The sequence below is a fragment of the Micropterus salmoides genome, unplaced genomic scaffold (genome assembly GCF_014851395.1).
Source record: "Micropterus salmoides isolate LMB-PRFRI ecotype aquatic unplaced genomic scaffold, ASM1485139v1 Ms_hic_scaffold_8, whole genome shotgun sequence".
Taxonomy (NCBI): domain Eukaryota; kingdom Metazoa; phylum Chordata; class Actinopteri; order Centrarchiformes; family Centrarchidae; genus Micropterus; species Micropterus salmoides.
The window spans coordinates 17,457,438-17,485,376 of NW_024044570.1; the positions used below are offsets into that span (position 1 = coordinate 17,457,438).

At 41.6% G+C, this 27,939-nt stretch overlaps 2 protein-coding genes across 6 annotated transcripts; both read left to right on the forward strand.

Moving 5' to 3' along the window:
• Positions 1-88: 88 nt before the first annotated feature.
• Positions 89-7,006, forward strand: hexa (hexosaminidase A (alpha polypeptide)). Of its 4 annotated transcripts, none has more exons than XM_038705165.1 (14): positions 92-408; positions 1,025-1,132; positions 1,239-1,304; positions 1,510-1,556; positions 1,679-1,789; positions 1,882-1,983; positions 2,204-2,336; positions 2,546-2,726; positions 3,126-3,212; positions 3,312-3,384; positions 5,594-5,774; positions 6,036-6,126; positions 6,232-6,339; positions 6,470-7,006. In XM_038705165.1, exons 1-14 carry the CDS (start codon positions 123-125, stop codon positions 6,531-6,533), a joined length of 1,638 nt encoding a protein of 545 aa, XP_038561093.1. In that variant the 5' UTR covers positions 92-122; the 3' UTR covers positions 6,534-7,006. The 4 variants fall into 4 exon arrangements, with proteins under 4 accessions (XP_038561095.1, XP_038561097.1, XP_038561093.1 ...); XM_038705166.1 differs by having other exon boundaries at positions 93-408; positions 1,028-1,132; XM_038705167.1 differs by lacking the exons at positions 5,594-5,774; positions 6,036-6,126; positions 6,232-6,339; positions 6,470-7,006 and adding an exon at positions 4,089-5,583 and having other exon boundaries at positions 89-408.
• A 12,150-nt stretch (positions 7,007-19,156) lies between these two features.
• Positions 19,157-27,413, forward strand: nr2e3 (nuclear receptor subfamily 2, group E, member 3). Of its 2 annotated transcripts, XM_038707189.1 has the most exons (10): positions 19,157-19,343; positions 24,382-24,445; positions 24,808-24,822; positions 24,971-25,121; positions 25,268-25,371; positions 25,494-25,757; positions 26,007-26,194; positions 26,287-26,527; positions 26,606-26,711; positions 26,843-27,413. In XM_038707189.1, exons 2-10 carry the CDS (start codon positions 24,406-24,408, stop codon positions 26,973-26,975), a joined length of 1,242 nt encoding a protein of 413 aa, XP_038563117.1. In that variant the 5' UTR covers positions 19,157-19,343; positions 24,382-24,405; the 3' UTR covers positions 26,976-27,413. The 2 variants fall into 2 exon arrangements, with proteins under 2 accessions (XP_038563117.1, XP_038563116.1); XM_038707188.1 differs by lacking the exons at positions 19,157-19,343; positions 24,382-24,445 and having other exon boundaries at positions 24,470-24,822.
• The last annotated feature ends 526 nt before the right edge of the window (positions 27,414-27,939 follow it).

A 27,939-nucleotide genomic window follows, 5' to 3' on the forward strand; every position in this document is an offset into this window, starting at 1 on the left:
ATTGGCATTTGCCTCACCTTTTGATTATAAAGAACAGAAAAAAAACATCCGCATCTTGTGATCTCAGTCACGTGGCTGCATGCTTTTGATCACCTGACTGCCTCAGTTTGACAGTCCATTTGATGCCAATGACTGATATGGACGTCGTGTGTATGGGTAGTTGTGGACGATACACTCGTCCAAATTTTAATTTGGGACTATTAGTTATCTTCCAACTTTACTTACATACAGTGGAGGGAGTGTGGCCACTTCCGCAGACTTTCATCTCCTCGACGGAGCGATACCCACTGGACCCACAGGCTTTCTTCTTTGGTTACGGAAGACAATCAGCCGCACAGCAGGGCTGCTCTGTTCTGGATGCCGCATTCAAGAGATATTTTTCGCTTATTTTTCCAGACTACTCTTACGGTAAGTGATAAAGTGAAGTTGGAATTATAACTGTTAGTTCAGGTTCAGTCGTAAGCTAGCAGGTTACTAACAAAATGGTAAATAGACTAATCACAGTGCAATTCTGTGGTACTTAAACGTTAAGTACTTTAATTTACCTTGACAGTATTAACATTATATATCATAATTTCCAAACACCAGAATTTGCTCTATTTATATGTTGTCATTATAAAATATATACTATAATATGCATAAAACCCTAGCGTTTTAGTGTGAGCATCAAGAATAGATTATCAGGTTATTCACAGGTGTAAGACTGCATTATGAATGGACAAAAATAGAGCAAAGTTCTCACAGGTTTTGTTTTGAATGTTCTGTTTGTCAGGTTGGCTTTTAAAGTAGATCAATGGGCTTTGTAGAGGCAGCAGTTCATCAGTCAGGCAGTGTAGGCCTGCCTACCTACTCTAAAAACCCCACAATGACAATAGACCAGAGTAGCACAGGTTTGTGTTTTCAAAAATACCATATGTTATAGAATAGTCGCAGTTTGATTGTAACATAGTCAAAATGTATGCACTTCTACAAAACTTTGACCTAGCAACTAGTGACAATGTGTAATAATTTCCCTCTGGTCCAGCAGCAAATGGTGTTCTGCGATTCAGTGAGGATAAACTATTTACTGTTGAGATCAGTGTTGACCATGATGACTGTGAGAGTTACCCAAATGAGTACTCTTCTGAGAGATGTAAGTATTACCACATTCACGTGAGCCAGAGCACCACATGTAAATGTCACATTGGCAACCACCGTCCCAACCTGTTCGATGCATTAACTTTCTCCTTGTGTTCCAGACAAAATGAGTGTCTCTGCAGGACAAGCATCTCTGAAGGCAGAAACCGTGTGGGGTGCTGTAAGAGGTGATCATAACAAATACATTTTTGAAGAACATGTATAAACAAATGAGAAATGAAACTCACATGTTAGCAAAGGGACTGTTTAGTTCCATCAAAGTCTATTTAGCAAGTTGCACTGTATTTTGTATGCTACCCAACATTCATTAACTGACCTAAGTATCTCACTTGCTGATAATATATATATCTTATATCCTCTGGTGAAACACAGGTCTGGAAACCTTCAGTCAATTGGTGTATCAAGATGATTTTGGCACAGTAAGTCAAACTCATAAGGCCTCTGAAGTCACTACTTCTTGAATACACAATCATCTTGTGTATAGAGCTTCATTAATGTTTGTGATGGATCAGTTAAATCAAATATTTATTTTATTTTTTAGTATTTTGTGAACAAGACTGAGATCGAAGACTTCCCCCGGTTTCAATTCAGAGGGATTTTGTTGGACACTTCACGTCACTACTTACCAGTGCAGGCCATTTTGAAAACTCTGGTAATATTGATAATATAAAAACAGAATTTCAGCCTTCTGTTTCATTGATCACACTTGTCATCAGTGGTATTAACATGTATCTTTCTTGTTAGGATGCAATGGCCTACAGTAAGTTTAATGTGTTTCATTGGCACATTGTTGATGACCCCTCCTTCCCTTACCAGAGCCGCACCTTTCCAGACCTTTCCAGTAAGGTATGTCATGCGGATGAAGAGAGCTGTTAAGTAGTAACAAAGAATAAGTCCCCTCGAGACATGTCCATGTCAGACTTTTTTTAATTTACATTTAAAGAAATGAAACTTATACAGTATTATCCTAGATTTTTAACTAGGCCTACTGCATGTGAATTTGTGAGGAAGGAAAATACTGTAAAGTTGCATCCACCCTGATCAAAAGCTTCTGGCTCTGATTCAGGGGGCTTTCCATCCGATGACTCATATCTACACACAGTCAGATGTGAGAAGGGTGATCTCATATGCCAGGCTGAGAGGAATAAGGGTCCTTCCGGAGTTTGATTCACCCGGCCACACCAAATCTTGGGGAAAAGGTAACATTCAAAAACCAAATGAGCCACAATAACTCAAAAAACAGTTTTATCCAAATGATCTCATCTCCTTGATCTCCACAATATAAAGTAAATGGCATTATACCTCATTTGGTTCAGTAGGAATCATGTCTGCCAGACCTAGACTATAAATGGCAAAAAGACGTACTGAATCTTGAGTTTGACTCACTTGCTCCCCATTCATTCCCCAGGGCAGTCTGACCTGTTGACGCCGTGCTACAGAGGGGGCTTCCCCTCAGGTACTTTTGGTCCTGTTAATCCAGTGTTACCCTCCACCTACCAGTTCATGGCGAGACTATTTAAGGAAGTGTCATCAGTGTTTCCTGATTCCCATATCCATTTAGGAGGGGATGAGGTTGACTTTTCCTGCTGGTAGGCTGAAATGTGACAGATTGTATAAATTCCTGATGACTGTTTCCCAGTTCTGATCACTACATCTTTTACATCTTTTGAATTTGGAAGAAAAAAAGTGCAAGAAATGTCAACACAAGGGTTCTTACCTTTCTTTTTATTATTATATCCAATCCTGATGTTTTGACCCGTTAGTGCAAGATACTACAATATTATTTTTTTTCATCTGTTTGGGCAAAAAAACTTAAAAGAAAAGAAAGGGAATAAAAGGCAGATATTGTAGTTGATGTAAGTACATGTGTTAGAAATGATAATAAATGAATAAATAAATAACTTTAATCTGGTTTAAGTAACTTGCACTGCAAAACTCCACTCTAACCATCAGCATTTAAATTATGACTCCCACTGCTTGCTTCCAAGGAGATCCAACCCTGATGTTCAAGCATTCATGCAGAAGATGGGATTTGGAGTAGACTTCACCAAACTGGAAGCATTCTACATGGAGAAGTAGGTTGTAAAGTGGATCGTACTGCATAGCTTGTGGGCTCAGGGAAATACACCAACCAACACATTCATGTTACAAATGTCATTAAAATCTCTTTCCAGCATTGTGAATATCACTTCAGCTCTCAACAAGACCTCTATTGTGTGGCAGGATGTGTTTGACTACCATGAAAAAGTAAGCACACCCCAACAAATAACACCTCTATGATATTAAACAAAACTATATTGTTGTGTCAGGGCTATTTTGTTTTGTGTTTTTTGCAGATAAGCAGTCATTTACATAGTCACAAATTTCAAAAGTTAAAATTTTGACATGTTTCATTTCATTACAGCACCACCACCATGTTTTTAGTCAAAACCAGTGAAATTAGCTATTGCATTGTAATGTTTGCTGCAGATGCAGACATCTAAAAAAATTAGTCCTTTTTAAATACCTCTGACTGATTTATTTTTAAAATATTATTTTGGATATTTTCCACTGTGTCCAAGTATGTATTCTATTATGGAGATATTTATACTTAAATGTCTAAAGAACGTAGCATTTATTTTGTCATAATATTTGTTATTAAATTTGTTCTGTAGCAGCTGAATCACTGAAAGGTGTCCTGTAAGATGCAGACTGTCACGCTGTTGGCTCAAATTACAAAACAAGTTTTAGTAAATGTTTAATGAGGGAACCCTGCTCTTTTCAGTTCAACAATTCAACACAGCCTAGTAATTCACATTTAAATATAATTAAACACTTTTGCAGTCATCCACGTACTCGTACTAGGTTAAGAGTATGTTGTCTGAATAAGACAAGCTAATGTATCACACAACCAGTTTAGATTATTATTATTATTATTATTAAGTCTGATTTTCTATAGCATTGTGTTGCAGCGCAGCTCTTTATCAGTGGTGGAGGTATGGAGAGAGGGCTGTTACCTGTGTGAAGTGCGCAGGGTGGCGAAAGCGGGGCTCAGAGTGATTCTGGCCTCTCCATGGTATCTGGACCAGCCAGGACCCACACATGACTGGGCCCGCTACTACACTGTGTGGCCCCTTGCCTTCAAGGGTCAGAAAAGAACCTGTGTGCTGTGGCTAGTTGAAGTTGTACTGTTTGCTGTGGTTTTTGTCTCTAATGATAATATACAGATAAAACCTGGTTTCCTGTAAAATATAGGATACACATGGCCAGAAATTTTGGTTGTTTGGAACACAGAATGTTCTATTTGTAGCCATACCACTAGGTGGCAGTGAAGACTGTTGTCCAGTTCAATTCCAAATGGTATACTAATTGTATACAGAGTGTACAGTCCATACATTTTCATAGTGTATCAATCTTTAAAATCAAATCTCCAGTGGGAACACACTACAACCAGTACTAAACTTATAATTAGTATGTAGTATGGAATTGGGACACATTTACAGAGAGGTGTGATTGCTGTATTACAAGCCCACAGTGATGCCTGATGGACAGCCTCATAGCTAACACTCTCCCCCCTAAACACAGAAGTATAAAAATAATGCCATTGGCGTTGCTGCAGCAAAGCAAAGGCCCAGCAAAAAAGAGAGAAAAAGTCATCTATCAAAAGTAGACCACAGTCAGCTCCGTGCTAATATTTAATTACAAGTGTTTGAAATGTATTTGCTATAATGATGTAATGGCATATATGGTGCATACTACTGCACAGGAACTTAGTTTTGAGGGATTTTTTGCTGCCCTTGAAAGTGTGCATCCTCCTGGCCTAACTTGCTGGTGTTTTTTTTTTGAGATTTCTACTGCTGCTGCCATCAAACAAGCCAGGTAGCAGAATACAATTGAAGAGATATACTTAACTTTACAGATTTTTACAAAAATGAAAAATAGTCTAATTGTCTATTACAGATTTATATTTGTAGGCTCTCTGCAGAAAAAAAAGCTGTAAAAGCATTTGCTTCAGAAGACTGAAGACTGTTTTGACAGTATGTAACGGGAGATAACTTTTTTGCAAGCATATGTTTATGCAATTCAGTTCCCACTGTACTGTAATTGGTTTGTACCATCATCTACTGTGCACAGCATGCTCCAAAATGATAATATTTTGGAGAAAGTATATTCGGATCAAGCTATTAGTTCATTGGTTTTTGGCCTGGTTTTGTGGAAGACTATGCATTTCAGCGTAAGAACTGATTTTGGGAGTCCACCAGTGTTCAGATGCTTTGCCCGTAGGAAGGGTATAAATTATGTGAACCATGTCTTGGTAAAAGCTTGCCCTTTTTGATAAATGTTTTTATTATGGAATTCTTGTGTGTATTTTCTGAAATAGGAAACACTAAATGAATCAATACAAAGATGCATCAATCAGGTCAGTAGCAAATAGTACAGAAGGGCAAGACAGTATGTTGTTTGTCACCCTGCTTAGATTCCTAAGGACACAGTGCTGCACATCTGGAAGGGTGACCCGGCTAGTTATAAGGCAGAGCTCAGCAGCATCACCAAAGCTGGCATGAGGGTCCTGCTGGCTGCCCCATGGTACATCAACCACATTTCCTATGGCCAGGACTGGCGCAACTACTACACTGTGCAGCCACAGAACTTTTCTGGTGTGTGCATGGCCAAGTAATATTACATACTATGATAACCTGGCTCAGTTATGTGCTGGTGATGTTACATATCTAGTGATGAAAGCTGTCAATGGGAATTGCTATATATAGAGGCCCATTTAAACATTGACTTGCTGAGTTTTGACTTGAAGTGGTGTGATACATTTGAAGTGAAGATTGTTATTTGTAGTAAACTCTTTATCAGCCTATCCTTAAACCTATCATGCTAATAAAGCTAAACCTTTAACTGTTTCCTCACAGGTACTGAGGAACAGAAGAAGCTGGTGATAGGGGGTGAGGTCTGCATGTGGGGGGAATATGTTGATGCCACCAATCTCTCTCCACGTCTTTGGTATGAAATTAAAAAGTCACTCAACTAGTCAATCTAATACAGTAAGTGCAGCAATAATTGCATGCAATCATTCAGAACAATTACTGGTTACATCCAAAATCACAGGCCAAGGGCAAGTGCTGCAGCAGAGAGACTGTGGAGTGATGAGATGCAGACCTCCAGTGTGGACAAGGCATTTCCTCGTTTGCAAGACTTTCGCTGCAGGCTTCTGAGGTAATTAACCTGTTCTATCCAGGACCTTCTGAATGGCGTAGTGCTAGGATATCTCAACAAGAGAATGGGTTCTTTCTTATAATGTCTGCTTTATTACATACTGATGGTTCTATTTACCTTTTTCCTCAAGGCGTGGCATCCAGGCAGAGCCTCTGTATGTTGGATACTGCAAACATGAGTACCAAGGTGTGTGAAGATGTTGAATGGACCAACATTGCAAGGTTTTTCTGGAGAATGTTGGACTTAAGTTTACTGTTGCCTTCTTAGCTGATTCTGAAAAAGAAATTTTGTGTGGGGAATTTACAATGGTGTAAAATCATTAATTAATATTTAGTTTCTTCAGTCTTGAGTATGTAGACACTAAATTGCTTTCTCAGGGACTTATCAAATGACCTGTATTTTCACATTCTCATTTTAACTCAGTAACTGTTTGATTAATGCACATTTTATTTAAAATGTTGCATATTTAGCAGTCATAATATTGAAATGTTACCAAAAACCTTCATTGGAGGAAACCAAAATGCTGTAATACCATGTTGAATTGTAGTTGATGAAACACGACTGTGAAAAATAGAATGTTAATTTTCAGTTTAAATATTTACAATGCCAGTATGCTGTAGCTTACAGTCTTGCATTGGAATGTAATAAAATAATTTTGGTGTGCAGACATTGTCTCTGGTTTTCCCCTCTAAACAGCAGTTACTGTAATTAAAATTAACATTGCACGTTGTCCCTATACATATACTGAGTTTAGACAGGTTGCCAGTCTAATTACAACGCTAGCAAAGCTAGACAAAAACATTGACTGCCTTTTTCACACAGATTGGCAGTTTGTCCAAGCTTAGGGCCCGATTTACTAACATCCCGAATAAATAAATTGCAAGTGCATTCTAAAATATTGCACATGCAATTTTAGTAACTGTTATGGGTGATTTACTAAAAATTTTTGCGTAGATGACAACAGGTGTAAACACAATGGAGGTGGCAGTATTTAAATGAGGGTTTTGCATGTTTTAATGGTTTCCGCCATGGAGAGTCGGGAGGGAAAGCAACCTCTGCGTGAAAACCTTGGTTTGTTTCATTCAATGCGTATGTGGAAATCGTATGTACCTGAGTGCAATAAGTAGCCTACTTGGGACAGCAAACCTGAAAAACTGCTTTGGGAAACCCCAGCAGAAACAGCTACAGTATGCTAGAATGACCCAGACGCGAGGAAATGCCAGCAGATCATGCTTCATCCAGCCAGAGGAAACCATCAACGACCGTCCGCACCGTGCCCGGTCGCTCTGCAGTTCCCCTTCGAAGGAACTCGAACTGCGACGGTTACGACACTATGGGAACGCCTCTAGGCGTAGCAGGTCTGAACGTGAATGAAATCACTCCAATCCTATTGGTTTGATGCTAGAACGGTAAGGTGTGACGGAATAACCGGAGGAGTATAAAGCACACCAGTACACACTCATCATTAGCTTTTTTCAATTCAGCAGGCTACAAGCAGTGTGTCTTAACTGAAGAAGAAGTCTACCAGCATGTCCGGCAACCAGATGTACAGAAGGTGTGTTTTTCTTTGCCCTCGGTACATCACGGATGGAGATTCTCATGAGATGTGTGTCTCATGTTTCGGGATGGAGTACGCCCGGGCAGCTCTCGAGGGGGCTGCCTGCGCCCGTTGCGAAGCCCTTTCCATGCGGGTACTTAGGTACAGCATGGCTCTCTTTTCCGAGGATGGCCGGATGTGTTCTCCCCGTGGTGCAGGCCCTGCGGCCGCTGAGGCAGCCCAGCGGCTTCACTCATGGGGTTCACAGCGTGATCGGTCGGAGGATTTCGGGACGGCTGAGGCTTTTTCCCGACCTTCATACGCTGGCTCCGACGCTTCCTTTCCTCGTTCGGGAGCCCGTTTCTCGGCTTCTCTTGCTCGCGGTTTGGATCCGGAGACGCTGCAGCAATCCGACTCCAAGGAGAGCAGACACCACAGGCTAGTGGTAAGCTTGATGAAAGGTTTCTTAAGCACCACACGCCACCTCCACGCCACGTCTCTGCTATTCTTTCCTGATTTACATGATGAACTGAGTAAATCATGGGGCAGACCCTTCTCTACACGGCTTTCCACACCCCGATCACTGAACTACATTAATGTGATGGGGGTTAGGGACCATGGTTATGGGAGGATGCCTCGGGTGGAGGATGCGCTTGCGAGCTATCTCTCCCCTCGACTTGCGTCCTCCCTGGAGAAGCCGGCGTTACCCTCCAAGCCATGTCACACCACATCTACGCTTGTGGGGAAGGCGTACATGGCAGCGGGCCAGGCAGGTGCAAGCTTGCACACCATCGCGGTGCTTCAAGCCTACCAAGCCAACCTGCTACAGGAGATGGTTCAGAGGGGGGGTCCCTCTGAGGAAGATCTGGTGGAGCTTCGTAGAACCACGGAGCGTTAAGATGCAGGTACAAAGCGTTCCGCCAGTACCTCCCTCGCCGGTCTGGACCCAAGGCAGCTGAGGCTGCCAGGCGTAGGTCCCTTCCCTCTACGAGCTCCTACCGAGAGGAGAGGAAGCAGAGTGTCGCTTCTCGGGGGGCCCCCTGAGGAGCTGGGGCAGTGAGGCGGCGCTCTCAACCTCAGCCTTCTGAGAGACGCCATCTGAGGAGCGTCATCCAGTCCCGACGGAGCTCAGGGAAGAGGTCCTGAAGACCGGGGTAGGGGAGTCTTTCTCCCCTCCCGCACCCGCCCCCACCCTCCCCGGAGGCCGACCGAGGTCCCCTCCGCCGTGGCAACGGGTGATGTTATCCCGCCGTTTACACGTTCGGGACGCACCTGCCACCATCAAGTCCACGCCGTACTGCCTGCCCCGAGGGTCTGCAGTCAGGCGGCGTTCAGACTCACTCACCGTGGATCTTCGGCGGCTCTCCCCTGCTGTTCTGGGGCTTCAGGGGTCCACCAGAAGATCACACGAGACACCTACCACCAGCCCCGAGGGGCTTTTCTCCGTGGGTCCTGTGCACTGCCATAGATGGGTTTTGACTACAGTTCAAAACCCGCCCTCCAAAATTCAGCGGGATGGTTTGGACTGTGGTCCGCCTGGAGCAAGGTCCGGTGTTGGGACAGGAAGTTCTTACTCTGCTGAGGAAAGGGGCTGTGGAACGTGTCTCCACCCCAGACAGAGACACCGGTTCTACAGCCGGTACTTCATAGTCCCCAAGAAGGACGGAGGGCTGCGCCCTATTTTGGATCTGCGGGTTCTAAACCGGTCTCTGAGGAGATTCAGGTTCAAGATGCTCACCATCCCCGCCATCGTGACGCACATCCAATCCGAGGATTGGTTCGTCACGATAGATCTAAAGGACACCTATTTCCACGTCTCCATCCATCCTTCTCACAGGAAGTTCCTGAGGTTCGCCTTTGGGGGTGTGGCTTACCAGTATCGGGTTCTTCCATTCGGCCTGGCACTTTCCCCTCGCACATTCACCAAGTGTATGGATGCAGCACTGGCCCCTCTGAGGCTCCAGGGCATCCAGATTTTCAACTACATCGACGACTGGCTCATCCTAGCCCAGTCTCGAGAGTTGGCGGTTCGGCATCGAGATGTCGTTCTAGCTCATCTGCTGCGTTTAGGGCTGAGGCTCAACGCAAAGAAGAGTGTGCTGGCGCCCACCCAACGGACTACGTTCCTAGGGGTAGTATGGGATTCGACAATGATGCGGGCACAATTGTCTCCAGCACGTGTCGACACCATATTGGCTGCTGTGAAAGGGGTGAAGTTGGGCCACGCCATCACTATAAAACACTTTCAACGAGTGTTGGGTCTCCTGATGGCTGCGTCCAGCATAATACCATCTGGACTGCTGCACATGAGACCCCTGCAGTGTTGGCTAAGGACCAATGGTTTTTCCCCGAGGGGAAATCCTTTCCGTCTGATTTGGGTTACGCGCAAGTGTCTTCGTTCCCTATCAGTTTGGAAGGAAACTTGGTGTCATGGGCGGCCGCTTTGCAAGGGGATCCTGGCAGGTACATCAGTCCGAGTGGCAACAACATCAACTGTCTCAAGATGTTGGCGGTGTTCCAGGCTCTAAGGAGTTTCCTGCCCGATCTCCAAGGCCATCACGTCCTGGTTCGTACTGACAACACAGCGGTGGTGGCCTATCTGAATCACCAGGGCGGTCTGCGCTCGCGCCCTCTGTACAGACTGGCGCGTCAGATCCTCCTGTGGTCCCAGCAGAGGTTACTATCGCTCAGGGCGATGTATCTCCTGGGGACGCAGAATCAAGGAGCAGACCTGCTGTCGAGGCAGGGGCTGAGGCCCGGGGAATGGAGACTTCACCCCGAAGTGGTGGAGCTCTTGTGCGGAGAGTTCGGCCCCATAGACGTGGATCTGTTTGCGTCTCAAGAGACTACGCACTGCCCGCTATGGTTTTCTCTCGTTCCTCCAGTCCCGTTGGGTCTGGACGCCATGGTACATTCGTGGCCGAGGCTACGTCTGTACGCTTTTCCAACAGTCGCTCTGCTCCCGGGGATTCTGGAGCGGGTCCGCCAGGAAAATGTTGGCCTACTGCTCGTAGCCCTGTTCTGGCCAACCCGGGTGTGGTTCTCGGACATCATGTCGCTCCTGGACGGCCCGCCGTGGCAGGTCCCTCTGAGGAGAGACCTGCTGTCCCAGGCGCAGGGCTGGGTTCTTCACCCTTGCCCCGCCGTATGGCGACTGTGGGTCTGGCCCCTGAGGGGGCACAGTACCTAGAGGCGGGTCTAACAGCCGGGGCAGTCGAGACCCTCCTCAGCTCCAGGGCCCCGTCCACACGGATCCTCCGTGGTACCCGGAGGATGAGACCTGCGACTCGGTCCAAGGTTCCCACTCGGGATCTGGCGGTGGTTCTTGGGGCGTTGGCTGAGGCCCCCTTCGAACCCCTGGTGTCAGCTGAGGCTAAGCACTTGACCCTCAAGATGGCCTTTCTCCTTGCTATCACCTCTCTGAGGAGGGTGGGGGATCTCCAAGCGCTTTCGGTTTCCCTGCAAAGCCTGGAGTTTGCCCCGGGGAATATTAGGGCGATCCTGCACCCTCGTCCAGGATACATCCCTAAAGTGCCTTCTTGTGCGGCAGGGTCCACAGTGCTGCAGGCATTTCATCCTCCACCTCATGTGATGGCGGAGGACGGGAGACCTCATCTGCTCTGCCCTGTCAGAGCACTGAGTATTTACACTCTGAGGTCCTCCCGTTGGAGGAAGGCTGACCAGCTGCTAGTGTATTTTGGGTCCCCCAGGGCCGGGCTTCCTGCACCCAAACATACTATTAGCAACTGGATTGTTCAGACTATTTCCCTGGCCTATCATGTGCGCGGTTTGCCTTCACCTGTGGCTGTGAGGGCTCATTCTACCAGAGGCATGGCGGCCTCTCGAGCCCTCCTTTCCGGGGCCTCTTTGCAGGATGTTTGTGTAGCGGCTGGCTGGGCTACTCCGCACACATTCATTCGGTTTACAGTCTTGACCTTCCTTCGGCACCTGGCACTCGTGCGCTCTCCTCTTAGTCGTGCCACTTTATTGCACACTGGGGCAGGCGGGGTTTTCGGCACGGTTTAGTGGGTATCTCGTTCCCATAGTGTCGTAACCGACGTAGTTCAAGTTCCCTCGAAGGGGAACGTCTCGGGTTACGTATGTAACCCTGGTTCCCCGAGAAGGGGAACGAGACATTGCGTCGGCCCGCCGCACCTCTCTCCCCGCCTGAAGCGCCTGCTTCATAGTTTAAGCTAATGACGAGTGTGTACAGGTGTGCTTTATACTCCTCCGGTTATTCTGTCACACCTTACCGTTCTAGCAACAAACCAATAGGATTGGAGTGATTTCATTCACGTTCAGACCTGCTACGCCTAGAGGCGTTCCCATAGTGTCGTAACCGTCGCAGTGTCTCATTCCCCTTCTTGGGGAACCAGGGTTACATACATAACCCAAGACGTTTCATGTCCCTGTTACGCCCCAACGCCCCATTCCCTCTCCGATACCTACAGTGGGTTGTGTCGCTATTACGACAGGTGTAACACCAAAATCTGTGACCTATCAGATTCTGCGACTACACCCAAATGACAATGTTTTCCTAACCATAACCCAGTACTTTTGGTGCCTAAACCCAACCAAACTGCAACCGCTTCACATCGTCAACAAAGCCTCTGCCGCTTAACTTCCCATTTGGGTCATAGAATATGATAGGTCACACATTTTGGTGTCACACAAAATTCTCCAAAATTATGCAAAAAAATATTTCTACAAACTAAGGGTTGTAGTATCATCAACATGAGATCACTGATGCCTGGGGTGATATTGGAGACACTACAGCTTGTAACAGTATAGTTACTGAGTATTAAAAATAGGCCTACCTAATATTGGGTATGCAAAAGTCTTTTTTCCCGAAACTAAGTGGTGTAGTATAACCAGCAGTAAATGTGTAAGGTGATTTGTGGTGCACTACATTGTATAAGTGGGAAGTGTAGAGTTTAAAAAGTTACAACAAAGCTGATATTTCTTACCAAAGGTATTTCAGTGTCCTCTGTCTTCTAAAAATGTAACCTGCTGGGTTTTAGGCCAGAGGATTGCATCAGAATTAAACCATTGTTTGTATCCTATTTGTAAAGAAAACTGACACCTCCTTGTTTAGTGCCAGAGGGACTGTTTTGTTTTATCTGTTTCATTGACACTTAAGATAGGGTGTCAACCATTTTGTAGACAAGCCCTGTTGTTCTCTATGATTAGTTTAGAGCAAAAGACTGTTTATACCTGTAGATTGAAGGGGGGTTTCACGTCTGGGATTGGCGCTCTTTTGTCTGACCAAATGAATACAATAATGGTACACCCTTCCTAACTGGGTGACGAGGAACCAACCAAACGACCAATGACTAGGGACCTAAGCCATTTGGAGGAAAAGGACCCGCCCACATGCCTGGAGGATAACAACTCATTTTGTGAGAATGGGGACTGTAAACTGTAAAATCCTGAAGGAGAAGCAACTTTCCAGTCCACCGCTGGGGGCGGCAGTAACTCAGTCCATAAGGATTTGACTGAAAAGACTGGAAACTGGGGATCTTCAGGAGAAGCATTTTTGTTTGTTCTGTAATGTCATCTCTTTATTCACCAATTTTTGTAATTAAATCTTTTTGTTAATTTTTATTGGACCAAGCCTCTCCTTGATCAAAATCCATTATACGCAATAAACGTTATTGAATATTTCTGCAGTATGTGTTTTCAGTGTTGCAATTTGTAGTACGTCTCGCAGCCGGCTGCACGAAGAGACCAATGTTTGTGCCGTTCGTAGGACGACTCATTTAGGTGAAAATGTAGGCTTGTAGCTTGTTATCTACTCTGCTACGATAGTAAAGAGGCGTTGTTTGCATTTTAAACACGTTTTGCTTATTGATCCCGGAAGTTCGAATCTGTGAATATATTTCCAACTTTACCAACCAGCTGGGAGCTATCTGCAGCGCCACGCAACTTTTAAATTCTTCCATGTCACAGAGAAAAGAAGTCAGTTCGAAACGAAATTTGCTTTATTGGCATGAATGTTAATACAACAGTATTGCCAAAGCTAAAGGAAAATACAAAAAAATATATATTCATAAAGGCCTAGTTAATAGCCTAAATAAAATAATTGTATTTCTATATATTGGATATTATCTAATATTGTCTAATTATGTTTAATTTCTCCACGTCTTCTTTCATAACAGCTGTGTCTCCTTTTGCAACAGCAGCCATCTCTGTGCAACACTTGTCAGTTTGCACCTTCCTTAAACGTAGCCTATTAAATACAGATGCTGTTGCACTCACATGAAATTGTGTTTAGGCTTGGTAGATCCCATTGCGTGTAGTAAATAAATGTATTTGCATGTTACCCTTCCATTACTTTGCACACTAAAACTGAAACGCCCCAAATTGCATATTCATTAAGACAAAAGTAGAAAATGAACAACAGGTGCTGTCTTGAACTTTTGGAAGACGTCATTCTGCTTGCACACCGTTAGATCAGCTAGGTGTTAATTTGCGGGTAATCGCAAGTTTGCACACGGTTTTACACAAAACCTTTAGTAAATCCTTATGTTTTAAGGAGGAAATGAGCACCCAGAGGGCGAAAAAAAACAGGATTTAAAAAAAATTTGACTGGCCCACACCAAAACAAACCGTCCGGCACCGCTGACATTTCCTGGAATCGATTCGCCTTTGTTTGGTTTTCCACTGTTGAAAAGATTTCGAATATTGACAGTTTTAAGAAAAGTGATGGCAGAACAAAAATGTGCTTCTCCCGTCGGATGAGCTCGCGAGGCCGCCCAGCCGCTTCTTCAAAGGCTTGCAGTTGTCTTGATAGCAACAATAAAAGGAATGAACACCAAAACAGTCCATCAACTAAGCCTATTTAGAAACCACCCTCTTGTAGGCAAGGAACCACTTCCAAAAACCCTTTGAATCAGGTAAACTTGGAAGCTTACTTGGGAAGAATTACTCAAGAGGGACCTTCCTCCAAGGCTTGTTGGTGTCTTCACAGGTATAACAGAAATGATAACAGCAAAACAAGCAAACAAAAAAGCTTATTCAGACACCACCCTCTTGTAGGCAAGGAACCACTTCCAAAAACCCTTTGAATCAGGTAAACTTGTAAGCTTACTTGGGAAGAATAACTCAAGAGGGACCTTCTTAAAAGGCTTGCAGGTGTCTTCACGGTAATAACAGAAATTGTAACCGCAAAACAAAAAAAACCCATTTCGACACCACCCTCCTGTAGGCAAGGAATAGCTTTCAAAAACCCTTTGAATAAAGTAAACATTGGAATCTTACTTGGGAAGAATTACACAAGAGGGACCTTCTTCCAAGGCTTGCAGTTGTCTTGGCAGTAACAATAAAAAAAATGACAACACTAAAACAATCCATCAACAAAGCCTATTTAGACACCACCCACTTGTAGGCAAGGAACCACAGATAAACAGAAGAGCCCATCCACACTATCTGCTTCTCTGTGGCCTCTCACCAATCAGTGTGTGTTAGTGGAGGTTTTTCACCATGGCAGGTCTCACACACAGTCCAGGTTCATACAGTGAAACTAACCAGTAAAGCAGCCATCCTCCTGATCCGTCCTGTGCTCCAAGAGAGCACAAGAGCCTCTAAATTATTGACGAAGCTAAAAGTTAACGCTAAAATAATGTTTCCTCTGCAGAGATTCCTTTGCCTGTCTTTTCAAGTTTATAACTGCAGTTTTTAGTTTTGCTGCTTAAATGTCCCATGATATTTGCTGTGACTTTACTATGAGCATAGACAGTAGCCTCTCTCATAATTTGGATAAGTTATACGTACATGAGGATTCAAATTATGTTGGAGCCGACCTGTACATCACAGTGACAAAACGAGTGCAAACAGCTGCTGACATCAAATTATTAGGCTGCAATATCAACTAGAGCATTCAGCACTGATCTGCTGTTTTTTATTTTGTCATAGTAATATTAGTGCCCACTATAGTCTACACATGTCATTCCATCTGTATAGTCCTGAGATCTGTGTTGGGAAGGTTACTTTCTAAATGTAATAGGTTACCAATTACAAGTGACCCAATTGAAAATGTAATAGTACTATTTCTTACTTTTTCTAATAATAATAATTTCATAACTTTTTGATTATTTTTCTACATTTCTAATTAATTTTTTCCCTGTTAATCTTTTTCAAAAGACAGCTTGAGAGGCACTTTAACTGGCAGGCGGGTGGTGCAGCAAATTCTAACACGAGAACCAATTAAAAGCATTAGAAAAGAATCAAACTTTACTAAACAGCTGTGGCTGGTAATGGCAGCTGTGCACATGAAAAACCTGCAAAGCAACAAAATGATTATTATTCAACATATAACGTTAGCCTAGCTTTATACAGAAAATATTCAGATGGAAGCCCCCAATGTAATCATGATATTACACATCATACACATTTTTTTCTTGGTAACTGTAATAGATTAAAGTTACATTTATTTTGTAATTAAATTACATTAATTACATGTAACTAGTTACTCCCTAACACTCCCTAACACTGCCTGTGATGACTATTGTAGGCTACATTTAAGATACATTTAAGCTACTGTTTCATTTCTTACTGATTTCGCTCTCACAAAGCAGAGGGTTGAGAAGAGTTCTGGGTTTCTATGTAGTGCATGATAGTTAACATTGCTAGGGCCCTTTCCACTGTACTGAAATTGTTGCTACCATGTTTCCCAAAATTGAGAAAGACCATGATGAACAGATTGTAGTTAGTGTGTCCTTTATCCAAACACAGTGCTGTGCCCACTGCCTGGTTCAAGCCTTCACTGAATTATTGTAAATAAGCTTTTTTTTAAAGAATCAAAAAATCTGGAACCTCACTAATTTTGAAACCCTGGTTATGGCCCTGGCTACAACCCCCTCTCAACAATTTAAGAAAAACAAACTAGACCACCCTCTAGAGAGCAAAGAGTGATTTTAAAATGTTGGTATTTTCTCCTGCTGGTACTCTTTGTTTGTGTTCCTCCTCTCCTGTCCCTCTGTACCACTTGGCAACAAAACCCTCTCTGATCCCAGGATGACCGCTGGCAGTTTCAAACAACCAGACCTGAACAATATTATTTGCAAAACTTAAATAAACGCGAATTGTGACATTATTAAAACGACAGTGATAACACAATAAAAGGAAAGAAAATTAAGAAAAACCTTTGAAGAAAGAAGAAAAACTCTAAATAGCCTGTCTCCAATCAAACCAGATCCACCCTGTGTCTGCCAAGTGGATTGTTCAGTTTATGGAAGAATACATATACATTCTAAAGTGATGCGACTTTAGAACGCATCATAATGATAAGAAATTAGAATGACACATTCAATTCAATTCAATTCAAATTAGCTTTATTGGCATGAATGTGTAACAACAATATTGCCAAAGCATCATACAAACTACATCAATCAACCCCATACATTTCATTAAACAAGTAATTAAAGCATAAAGTAATCAAAGCGTATGTGTGTTTGTGTTAAAAAAATAAAAATATATTAAAAATAAAATAAAAAATAAAACAGTAAGCGTGTTTGTGTTTTAAAAAACAAGAATTAAAAATAAATAAATAAATAAAACAGTAAGCGTGTGTGTGTTAAAAAAATATTAAAAATTAAAATAAAACAATTAAATAAAACAGTAAGCGTGTGTTTGTGTAAAAACAAAATATATATATTAAAAATAAAATAAATAAATAAAACAGTAAGTGTGTGTGTGTGTTAAAAAAAATTAAATTTTAATATAAATAAATTAAACAGTAAGCATGTGTGTGTGTGTATGTTAAAAAAATATTTATATATAAAAAAATTTAAATTAAATAAATAAATGAAACAGTAACGTGTGTGTATATTAATAGACAAAAAAAAAATAATAATTTGACTGAGATTGCATCCCTGCCTCACTCCCCTTCCCTGGGAGAAGAACGCTGTTTGTTTCCAATCTTTATGGCACATATTAAAGCACAGAATCCTGAGGCACACACACACACACACACACACACACACACACACACACACACACACACACACTGATTATGATTTCACATCATTATATGATAGACATCTTTTTCCTATGCTTCCACAATCACATTAATATTTGCGGTTTCATAATAAACCTTTATAAGCCTTTATATAGGGGCGGCACGGTGGAGCAGTGGTTAGCGCTGTGGCCTCACAGCAAAAAGGTTGTGTATTCGAACCTTCGTCGTTCCGGGCCTTTCTGTGTGGAGTTTGCATGTTCTCCCCGTGTCTGCGTGGGTTCTCTCCAGGTGCTCTGGCTTCCTCCCACTGTCCAAAGACATGCGGACTAGGTTGATTGGTGACCCTAAAACTTTCCTTAGGTGTGACTGGTTGTTTGTCTATGTGTGGCCCTGCGATGGATTGGCGACCTGTCCAGGGTGTACCCCCCCCTTTCGCCCGCGGTCAGCTGGGATTGGCGACCCTGTACACAGGATAAGCAGTTGATGATGGATGGATGGAAGCCTTTATATAATGAACTTCATTTCAGGGGAAAATATTGACCTCCTTACAGTTTTATTTAATAGTTGTAACTATATGTTATTTTTCAGAGTAAGGCAGAAGCATGCCAGTCACACCAATAATTAAAAAAACTAAATATTATTCTATGTATAGATCTACTGTACTCTTTTTTTACCTCTGTTTTCTGTATAGAAAGCTAACTGTTACGGGGTGTGGTGTGTGGACAGAGAGGACCCAAATGCAGCACTCAGAGGGAAGGAGGTTTATTGGAGGACTGGAGTGGAGGGAGAGGAGGACGTCGGGGAAGTACAGGCACGGGGAACCAAGGAGACAGGGGGCCAAGGAGGCCGGTTAACACAGGGGCCGAGAAGAGGCGGGGGAACAGGGAGGACGCCGTGAGGGAAGTCCAAAGAGGAGTGGGCCAGTGGATGAGCCCAGCCGAACGGAGGACGAGGGTGAGTGTACCTGGGAGGGAAACAGACAGAGAGACAAGGTTAGGGAAGACAGCGACAAGGCACAGGGTAAACGTGAAAAAACAATAAACATGAAAGCACCGGGTATGGAGCAACGACAATCAAGCGAGGATGGTGTGGAAAACCGGGGTTGAAATACAGGCAGTCAGGAGGTGATTACTGGCAGGTGTGGCAGGCTGACGAGGTGGATGATGAGTTGCAGGTGCAGGTAGTTGGCTGGGCTCAGGAGCAGAGGGAGAGAGAGCACACAGGGGAGAAAACACAGGGAGGCGGGCAGAGAACAGGAAACCAAGGAAAAAGAAAAAACTGATAAAAAGTAACAACCAGGACACTCACCGTCAGCCTGGCTGCCACCACAACACTAACTGTGGTATAATCAAATAAATTAAACCTGCAGTGTTTCCTACTTACATTAGGCCTACTTTAGATGTTGCCATAGCTACATGTTCTCTGCAAAACTTGTACAATTAGTAGTCAATCACAGTTTTAATATTTTCATACCTTATCAAAAAGAAGAACAACTACAAATACTAAAATGTAAGTATTTCTGATATCTCACTGGATTACAATTTTCACTTAACCTCATGTCATAACATCTATCCAGTTTCAACATTAAAATCTCACTTTCACCTAGATTTCATTTGTATAAATGAGGAAAAAGGTCACTATTTGAATTCAGTTATTTCATACATAATGTTACCACAAAATGTGACCCAGCTGGTAGTCATAGCCTACACCTGTCCACCGATGTAGTTTTATAATTATCCACCGTCCAACATCTTATGTAAGTTGGGAAAACACAAAGCTTTTATTCCACACATGTCACAAGCTTGTAAATCCCCTGTTCTTTGCTGGATAATATAAGTTACAACTAACATTGTTGTAATGGTATGAAAACTGTATCAATTTTAAACTCCACAGCAGTCTCTTCCTCTATAGCCAATTCAACAGCTAATAATTTAAAAGCGTGAAAGAGCCTCTCTAATGGTAAGCTTACACAATTACCAATATGAACTTGAATCTAATAGCCTGTTCTACACCTGTAACATCAGCTGTGTGTATACTCTGATCAGCTATCTGTGACCACACTTTGCAGTCAAAGGGCATCTGTCTCCCTCTAGAGTCAAACCTGGGATTGACAATGTTGAATAGGCTGTAATGCTGCATTATGTGTTTGAAGATTTCAGTAGACCTATGACCTTTGTGGTTACAAGATTCACCATGGCATGACTCGGGACAAATACAGAAAATCTATGATGCGATTCGCATCACAGACATGAGTGAAGTCACACCATGACTTTAGCTTCACAGGGCACCCCCAATGTTTGTTCACTTTAGAAGTGACATCAGGACAGCTTAAATTAGATGGCTGTGTCACAATGGCTATTAAGTTCTTGTTTTAATTTATCTTGATTTGTGACTGGCTGCATGAAGCCTCATGGAGACAGAAAATGAGAGGAGCCTGTTTCCGTCTTCCTGTTACCTCCATAAATGCACCTAGATGGAGAAAAAGAGTTCTAATTTGGGATTGGTACCTCTAGGGGCTGCTAGCTGAGCTTTTAAGTCCTGGAGTTGTGTTAATTTTAATATTTGTTATTACTGAGAGTAGACTATAATATGTAATTTACTTAAACTTAAACAACTTTGAAATGTTGTTGTACCATTGTTTTACAGCATGTTGGGCTATCTTTAATTTATTATTATTATTATTAATTCAGAATATCATAAGAAGAACACAAAAAAGGTGAATGGATAGTGTAAGAAAAGTAAATAATTTCAAGTTTGGAAACAATGTAGTCAGTGTAAATTTACATTTAAGTTTGTTGTAGTTTATTTTTAATGTTCTGATTTATCTATGCCAAAGAGTACGAGTTTTTATTGAGTGGACAAAATGTCAAATAAATGTCTTATTTCCTTTGTCTGCAATAATTGATTTTACAGTCTCACTGAATTTACCTGGTGAACGAACATGATTTTGATGTGGACTGAGACAACTGATTTTTTCATTGTGTGGATTACATAGTGGCAGCATATGGCAAGGCGGGGCAATCCCTGGTAGCCATAGTGCTGACACCTCAATCCTTCTACTTCATCTGACTTGGGGGGGACCAGAGGAAACGCTGAACTGAACCTAACAAAGCTTAACGATGCAAGCTTGATTAATCATTCTCTGCAGCTACTTGGAATCAGGCAGACATGCTGAGTGCAGTGTAACAGAAGCTTATGCTGTTAGAACAATGCAGGTATAAGATTATCCTGCCGGGACATTTTACTGCCTTTATTCATTTGAAATTGTTAATTTTACATTTTAGGGTTGTACTAAAGTAGATTTATCAACATTTATTTCAATGAGATTTGTCCAGCTTTGTCTGTTTTTCATGCCAAAAGTTGTCTAATTATATACATTGTTTTATCATAGTTATAAAAGTAAATAACATTAGGGTTAGGAATTTTAAAGCTCATAATTAAATTAAAGAAACAACTTTAAAAGTTAATCTCACTTTTTGACAATAGCTGACATTCAAGGAGATTATATCAAAAAGCTTCTGATACAAAGATTTGTGAACTAGCATTTAAGGGCATCCTCTGAAGGACACTAAAAGTATGTCTTGCACGTGTGCCTGCTGCATTGCATGTGCCTTCAATGTTTGATGCACTGCAGGTATTTGAAAATATGAAAGGTAACTACACGTTTAAACTTATGAACAGCTGATCTGTCTGATCTGACAAGAAACTGAGCTAGGGTTTTACTAGTGACGTATGTTCTGTCACCTGCAGGGCTTTGTCATCATAAATGTGTTCACTTAATACATAATAATCCAGTTGGCTCATGGCAGCTGGCTGCTAAAGATTGGCTGTATCTGCACGACAATCACAGGGCTGAGGAGTGAAGAAACATGACAGTTATCCCTGCCAGACTAAACCTCAAGCGCCACTTTGCTGATGGCAGCAGCATCTTACCCGTGCCGGCAACTGGAGAGTAAGGCATCTAGTAAAGACAGAAAGAAGTTACATTTTTCACTATGATTAAACTTGTGATTTAATTATCTGTAACTCATTTAGATGCCATGGTATAGATAATATCAATGTATTATAATAAATGTATTATCAATGATCACAAACCAACTTCACAAACTTTCGAATTTGAAATGGCCTAAAGAAACCTCTAACCAATCCTGTCCTGTCTATTATTGTGAGGAACAAGATTATCATTTAACCCCTGACATGTGAGTAACACCTGCGTTATGTAATCTGATATGGGACTCCAGATTACCACAGTCAGTACTGCTTCGGTCAGTATATATATGTATTTTAGGCTTATCCGCTAAGTGTGTTCTGAATGTAAATTTATACTGCAACCAAACATGTAGTGTAGTGTGAATGCAAATGTGCCAGACTAGACTGTCTACTTTAGACAATGTAAAAATCCTGGTTGGTCTAGATGGTCTAGTCTAGTCTGCCTTGTGTGCATACACTTGACCATCTTTGTTGATTATTTGAAATGTCACAATTTCCCCATAAACAAAATTGGTTGGAGTAGTTATTAAAGGTGCATTAGAGACATTATGATCCCAGATTGTATTAACTGGTTTTACGAGCCAAGTGGCATGTATATTTGTATTAATGGCAGGTTAATTTAATCATTCATAAAATAAAGTGTGCTCTGATTTGAGCTTGTACTAAGTTGAAGCAGCTAGCAGCAGCTCTTTGATTATAAGCCACAATAAAGATTTAAGATGTATTGTTGCACATGCAGTTTTTTCTGAGTTGAATACAAAAAAATCACTGCATACTATTATTACATGCACATACACCATTGCAATACTGCAATTTATGGAGTTTTTGAGACCCAAAATCTACACTATTTTGTCCCCATTTCGGGATTATAAAACTGATTGAGACAACAGGTTCTGAGTTTAAATGGCTAAGCCAACTGAAAGAGCTCTGTTTGAATACTGTATTGTTTTCTTAAAATCAAGAGTGACTTAATTAGGATTACAGACATGATAGAAATCAATCTGTGGACTTGGCAGATAGTCACATCAGTAAGTGTCTTTGCTATTTTTGATCTGATTAAAGAGCAAATCCATAATTCCAGCTTTATAGACCTGTACAGAGAATTGCAAGCACAGGTGTTAATATTTCTGACATTTCTCTTTGGCCATCCTCTGTGCAACACCTTAAGGTGACAGAGAAGTGAGAAAATGAGTGATTCCCGGAACTTTATGTTTGCAGTAACAGTAAATTGCACTTGGCTTACTAATTAGGCAGTAGGAGGCTCCAGAGAGCTGTCACCATATGGCAGAAGAACCGAATTAAGGGTCAACTTGTTGCTGCTCTTTGAATCTGTGCACTAATTGTTTTTCTTCTCATCACCCCCTTTCGTGATCCCCCTCCAAGGAGGAGACCACATTTCATGGAAGGTTAAGCTACTTTGCTGATTTGGGGTGGCTGCATTCTCCTGAGACCCTTAGTGTCATTGACGACATGGCCAATATGAAACAGAAGGAACGTCTTAACTATGGTATAAGACTACTCTGTTAACCCCACTACCCTGTTAACAGGGTACTAGGAGTGGGACAAATAATCCACATTGCAATTTATTTGAGTCTCTTGAAAAGTCAGTGCTGTGGGCAGTAGTTGACTACTCATGGATGATTTTACAATGGGCTAGATAACATGTGAAGCATCTTTGTACACACCTGTACACATATGTTTCTTTTGCTTTCCTGGTATTATAAATTCCCCTGCGATCCTGTACACAGGATAAGCGGTTGACGATGGATGGATGGATGGATGGTATTATTATTATTAAATATATATTTTACACACCTAAAGAGAGACGCGGTGTTATTTAACAGTACTGCATGCCATAAGTAGTTGTGCTTACATTAAAAGAAATGCTATGGCTCCCTAACTACGGTAGTCAATAACTATAAAAAAGTAGTTGTAGACAACTGAAGTAACATTACTTCTTCTTCTCATGTATATAATAATAATATAATACTAATAAAACTATATTTTGCATTAATGTTACAGATTCCACAATATGTAATTATTGTGTATCTACTCTGGCATTAGATTGCAGTTTGGATGGGACATCTATAAATTATTGCATTTTGCAGAAGAACTAAAACAGATTGTGTAGAGCAATATAACAAATCAAAATTATACAAAATATCTTACAGCAACAATGAAATGAGGAACTGGCCCCTTGACTGGCATGAGTGAGGCCTCTCTCCATTAAATACATGGAAGTAAGAATTAATTAGCTGACATGGGAAAAGCATGATAAGTAAAGACTGAAAAGGGAATAATTTAAGATAATTTAGAGACAGTGGTGACCTTTACCATGCAGCGGCCACCAAGTGTGTTAAGTTGATTTGATAGCAGTGTGGGTAAGAAGTAAAATATTTTTATTTTCATTTTTCAGTATTTACCTTTGTTTAATACAATTTTGTCTGTAAGTGGTGTGACTGATTGATTTACCCTTATAGGCAGTAAAGATTAAGAGGATGACAAATCAGCATTTGCTTACACAGCGCCTGTTGCTAATCTCCTTGTCTTCCTCCAGAAAGCCCCCAGACGACTCAGACTCATGCACTCATTCTGGCAGGCAGAGGGAAAGAAAGAAGAAGGCAAGTAGTAACTCTATTGACCCATTACATAAAGAAAGGACAACAGCACTGGATCAATATTATGGAGCATTGCTGGAGAAACTCTCTGATGATCTCTGAAGAAATTATGCTTTAACTGTAAGCTTTACTGGACAAATTCTACATCTTTTGTGTTTTGGGGACATTGCCATGCATCAACAATTCAAATGAAAAAAATGTTTTGATCGAGCCAGGCCACTACACAAAAAACACTTTGTACAGAAGAGGAATATACTTCTGGGAGTAATCTTACATTTGTCTAAAAACAATTTATTCAAAGAAGTTCAGAATACATCTCAAAATGGAGGACCATGTGACCAAAATGTTTTCTTCTGACTTTACAGATGGAACTGAAGCAGGTGAGCCATTAATTGTTGTAGTATACAGCTGCTTTCAAATGTCAGAATAATGATGTGCATACATTTGTATTGTGTATACAATACAAATAAATCTGTACAATTAACAATGATATTGTTGGTATTTATTTTTGCTATCTGTTCTCTACAGAAAAAAGTTCAGTCCCAGGTAAAGCACTTGGCCATGGCCTGCTTTGTAAGGTGTGCTCTGATTCAAGCAGTGGTAAACACTATGGGATTTATGCCTGCAACGGCTGCAGTGGCTTCTTCAAGCGCAGTGTGAGACGCAGACTCATTTACAGGTGAGCAAAATGGTATCTTATCTATAGCAGTCAGAAATACCATGTATATAATGTAGAGAAACAACTAGTGTAACATGTCTTTGTGTTTTAACATAATACTTACCGTAATATAGAAAATTGTTTTGTTTTTTGTCAATATAACACAGATGTCAGGCTGGAACTGGCAGGTGCCCTGTTGACAAGGCTCATCGGAACCAGTGCCAAGCTTGTCGACTAAAGAAGTGTCTCCAAGCTGGCATGAATAAAGATGGTGAGAAAACTCTGAATAAGTTAACTGTGTAGAGTATATTATCTGTGCATACATCATTTCTGTCAAAGCACAACTTATCGAAAGCCTTGACTTAATATATTATTTACTTTTCCTTTTGGAAGCTGTGCAGAATGAGCGACAGCCTCGAAGCACAGCGCACGTCAGTCTAGACTCTATATGTGTGGACACTAAAAAGGAGCACCTAGCCACCACACGGGAGCTCACCTCCTCTGCCACCTACTCATCAGTCATCTGTAGACCTCTGGTCTCTTCCTCTGTCACCACCTCTGCCACCATACAGCCCTGCAACCACCCCAACAACAGCCACCGCTTTATGGTCAGCCTACTCACTGCAGAGACCTGTGCAAAACTGGAGCCTGAGGACGGTAAGATCACATAAGTTAAATTAAGGTGGACAGTACATTCTTGGATGGGATAAAATTGGTTTTGAAAATACATTTAATATACTCCCTGACAAGTGGGGATTGCCTTTTAGGATGATACAATAAGCCATTTTGACAAGCCAATGACATTTTGATAGGTCTTATCTGAACTGTAATGATGCATGTAATCTTAACAATATTATACTTCCAGTGGCCTAAACATTTGTGTGACCCTTTTTTTCTAATGTACAGTGGAGGAGAATATTGATGTGACAACCAATGATTCAGAGAGAGATCGGACTCCCTCTGATAGTCGTATGTGCCCATACACATCCAGCTGTTCAGAGAGTATCTACGAAACATCGGCACGACTCCTCTTCATGTCCGTCAAGTGGGCAAAAAATTTGCCTGTTTTTGCTCACTTGCCATTTCGAGACCAGGTGAGACTGACTGACATATTTCCTAAATGGATTTACGTACATACATAAATCATGTGCAAGACTGATAACATGTATTTCTGTGACATCCTCAGGTGATTCTCCTTGAAGAAGCTTGGAGTGAGATGTTCCTCTTGTGTGCCATCCAGTGGTCCCTCCCCATGGACAGCTGTCCTCTTCTTTCTCTGCCAGATCTTTCTCCCACACAGCAGGCCAATATCAACCTGCCCACAGCTGACCTGCGCATCCTGGAAGACGTCTTTAATCGCTTTAAAGCCCTGGCTGTTGACCCTACTGAGTTTGCCTGCATGAAAGCCATTGTACTGTTCAAGCCAGGTAAGAAGTTATTCTTTCAGCAATATGTATTTGTTACTGAATGGACACTGAAAGTAATGTCTGCTGTTTGACCCACAGAGACACGCAGCCTCAAAGACCCAGAGCAGGTGGAGAATCTGCAGGACCAGTCACAGGTGTTGCTAAGTCAGCACATCCATTCGGTATACCCCAGTCAAAGTGCCAGGTAAGCCTGCTGTAACTCTTTCTCTAGAAAGACTACAAAGATCTTCAAACATAAGCTGGAGTAATTTGAATCAGTCACAAAAGCGTGAAAACAAATATAACGTGTGTTCCCCTTTCTTCTTGTCCATCAAGGTTTGGGAGACTTTTACTTCTACTGCCATCTCTCCACTTTGTGAGCTCTGAGAAAATAGAACAGCTGTTCTTTCACAGGACCATTGGCAGCACACCCATGGAGAAGCTGCTGTGTGACATGTTCAAAAACTAAACAAGCATCGAAGTAAGGACACTTGCTAGGACAACACAATAAACCAGCCCCCAAGCAACATTTCTGCTTGTATATTTCACGTATTCTGGTTATGACTACTTTCAAATTCAACAAAATGGCCCCTCTCCACTGAAGCCATTTTGACATGCCACTGTAAATAATAAAATCCTACTGTGCAAGCTGACTCACTGTCACGCTGACATACTGGGACACATACAGTAAATAGAACAAAGCTATTATTAAGGCTATTAAGAACACCCTTGCTTTTCATCAGCGTTTATGGCATTCTTATTAAATAAGCATACAGTAATTTAGTGATTATTGCACAATTTTATTCGTAAATGTTTGTTTTTTTATAAACATACTGAATTATTTTGTGTTGGTCTTAGTTGCAATTATTATAAAGATTTTTTTTTTTGAATAAAATTATTTGTCTTAAATAAATATGGAAATTTTGTATTTGTCATATTTTACAAATGTGTTCATCTGTGGCCAGTTTTTCTCCATTCTTTTTCTACTTTTACAGAAACAGAAGAGAACACATAACACAAGACATATTACAAAGAGATGCTACAAAGAACTTCCACTATACAGAATATCTCTGGTTATTTTACTAATATTATTTAGACCCTAACCAATACATAATAGTGGCTGCTATTACACAATGTGCCAAAATATTTGACAAGCACATAACAAACATTTTTGTGGTTATTAAAAAACATTGTGACCAAAATATGTCTAGCATGAAACAGTTCAAACATTCCTGCACTGCAATTTCTTTGCACATATTGCTGACATACACACCGTCACCAATATCTGTAATAAGCTAAGCTTATATAATGGATATATATGTCCAATATATGACAAGAAATTGCAGTGCAGAAATGACAAAGATATTTTTGAGGTCATTTTTATTTGGGTCACAGCACATGCAGGTATCCTGGGAAACGAGAGAGCAGATACA

What these genes read in the sequence shown, in the direction of transcription:
- hexa (XM_038705165.1), top strand. Translation starts at nt 123, where the DNA reads ATGCCAATGACTGATATGGACGTCGTGTGTATGGGTAGTTGTGGACGA. An exon ending in CGTGTGGGGTGCTGTAAGAG is followed by an intron (nt 1,305 to 1,509) that starts GTGATCATAACA and finishes GGTGAAACACAG; the next exon opens with GTCTGGAAACCTTCAGTCAA. An exon ending in CACCAAATCTTGGGGAAAAG is followed by an intron (nt 2,337 to 2,545) that starts GTAACATTCAAA and finishes TTCATTCCCCAG; the next exon opens with GGCAGTCTGACCTGTTGACG.
- nr2e3 (XM_038707188.1), top strand. Translation starts at nt 24,765, where the DNA reads ATGGAGGACCATGTGACCAAAATGTTTTCTTCTGACTTTACAGATGGA. An exon ending in AGACGCAGACTCATTTACAG is followed by an intron (nt 25,122 to 25,267) that starts GTGAGCAAAATG and finishes AATATAACACAG; the next exon opens with ATGTCAGGCTGGAACTGGCA. An exon ending in AGCTGGCATGAATAAAGATG is followed by an intron (nt 25,372 to 25,493) that starts GTGAGAAAACTC and finishes TCCTTTTGGAAG; the next exon opens with CTGTGCAGAATGAGCGACAG.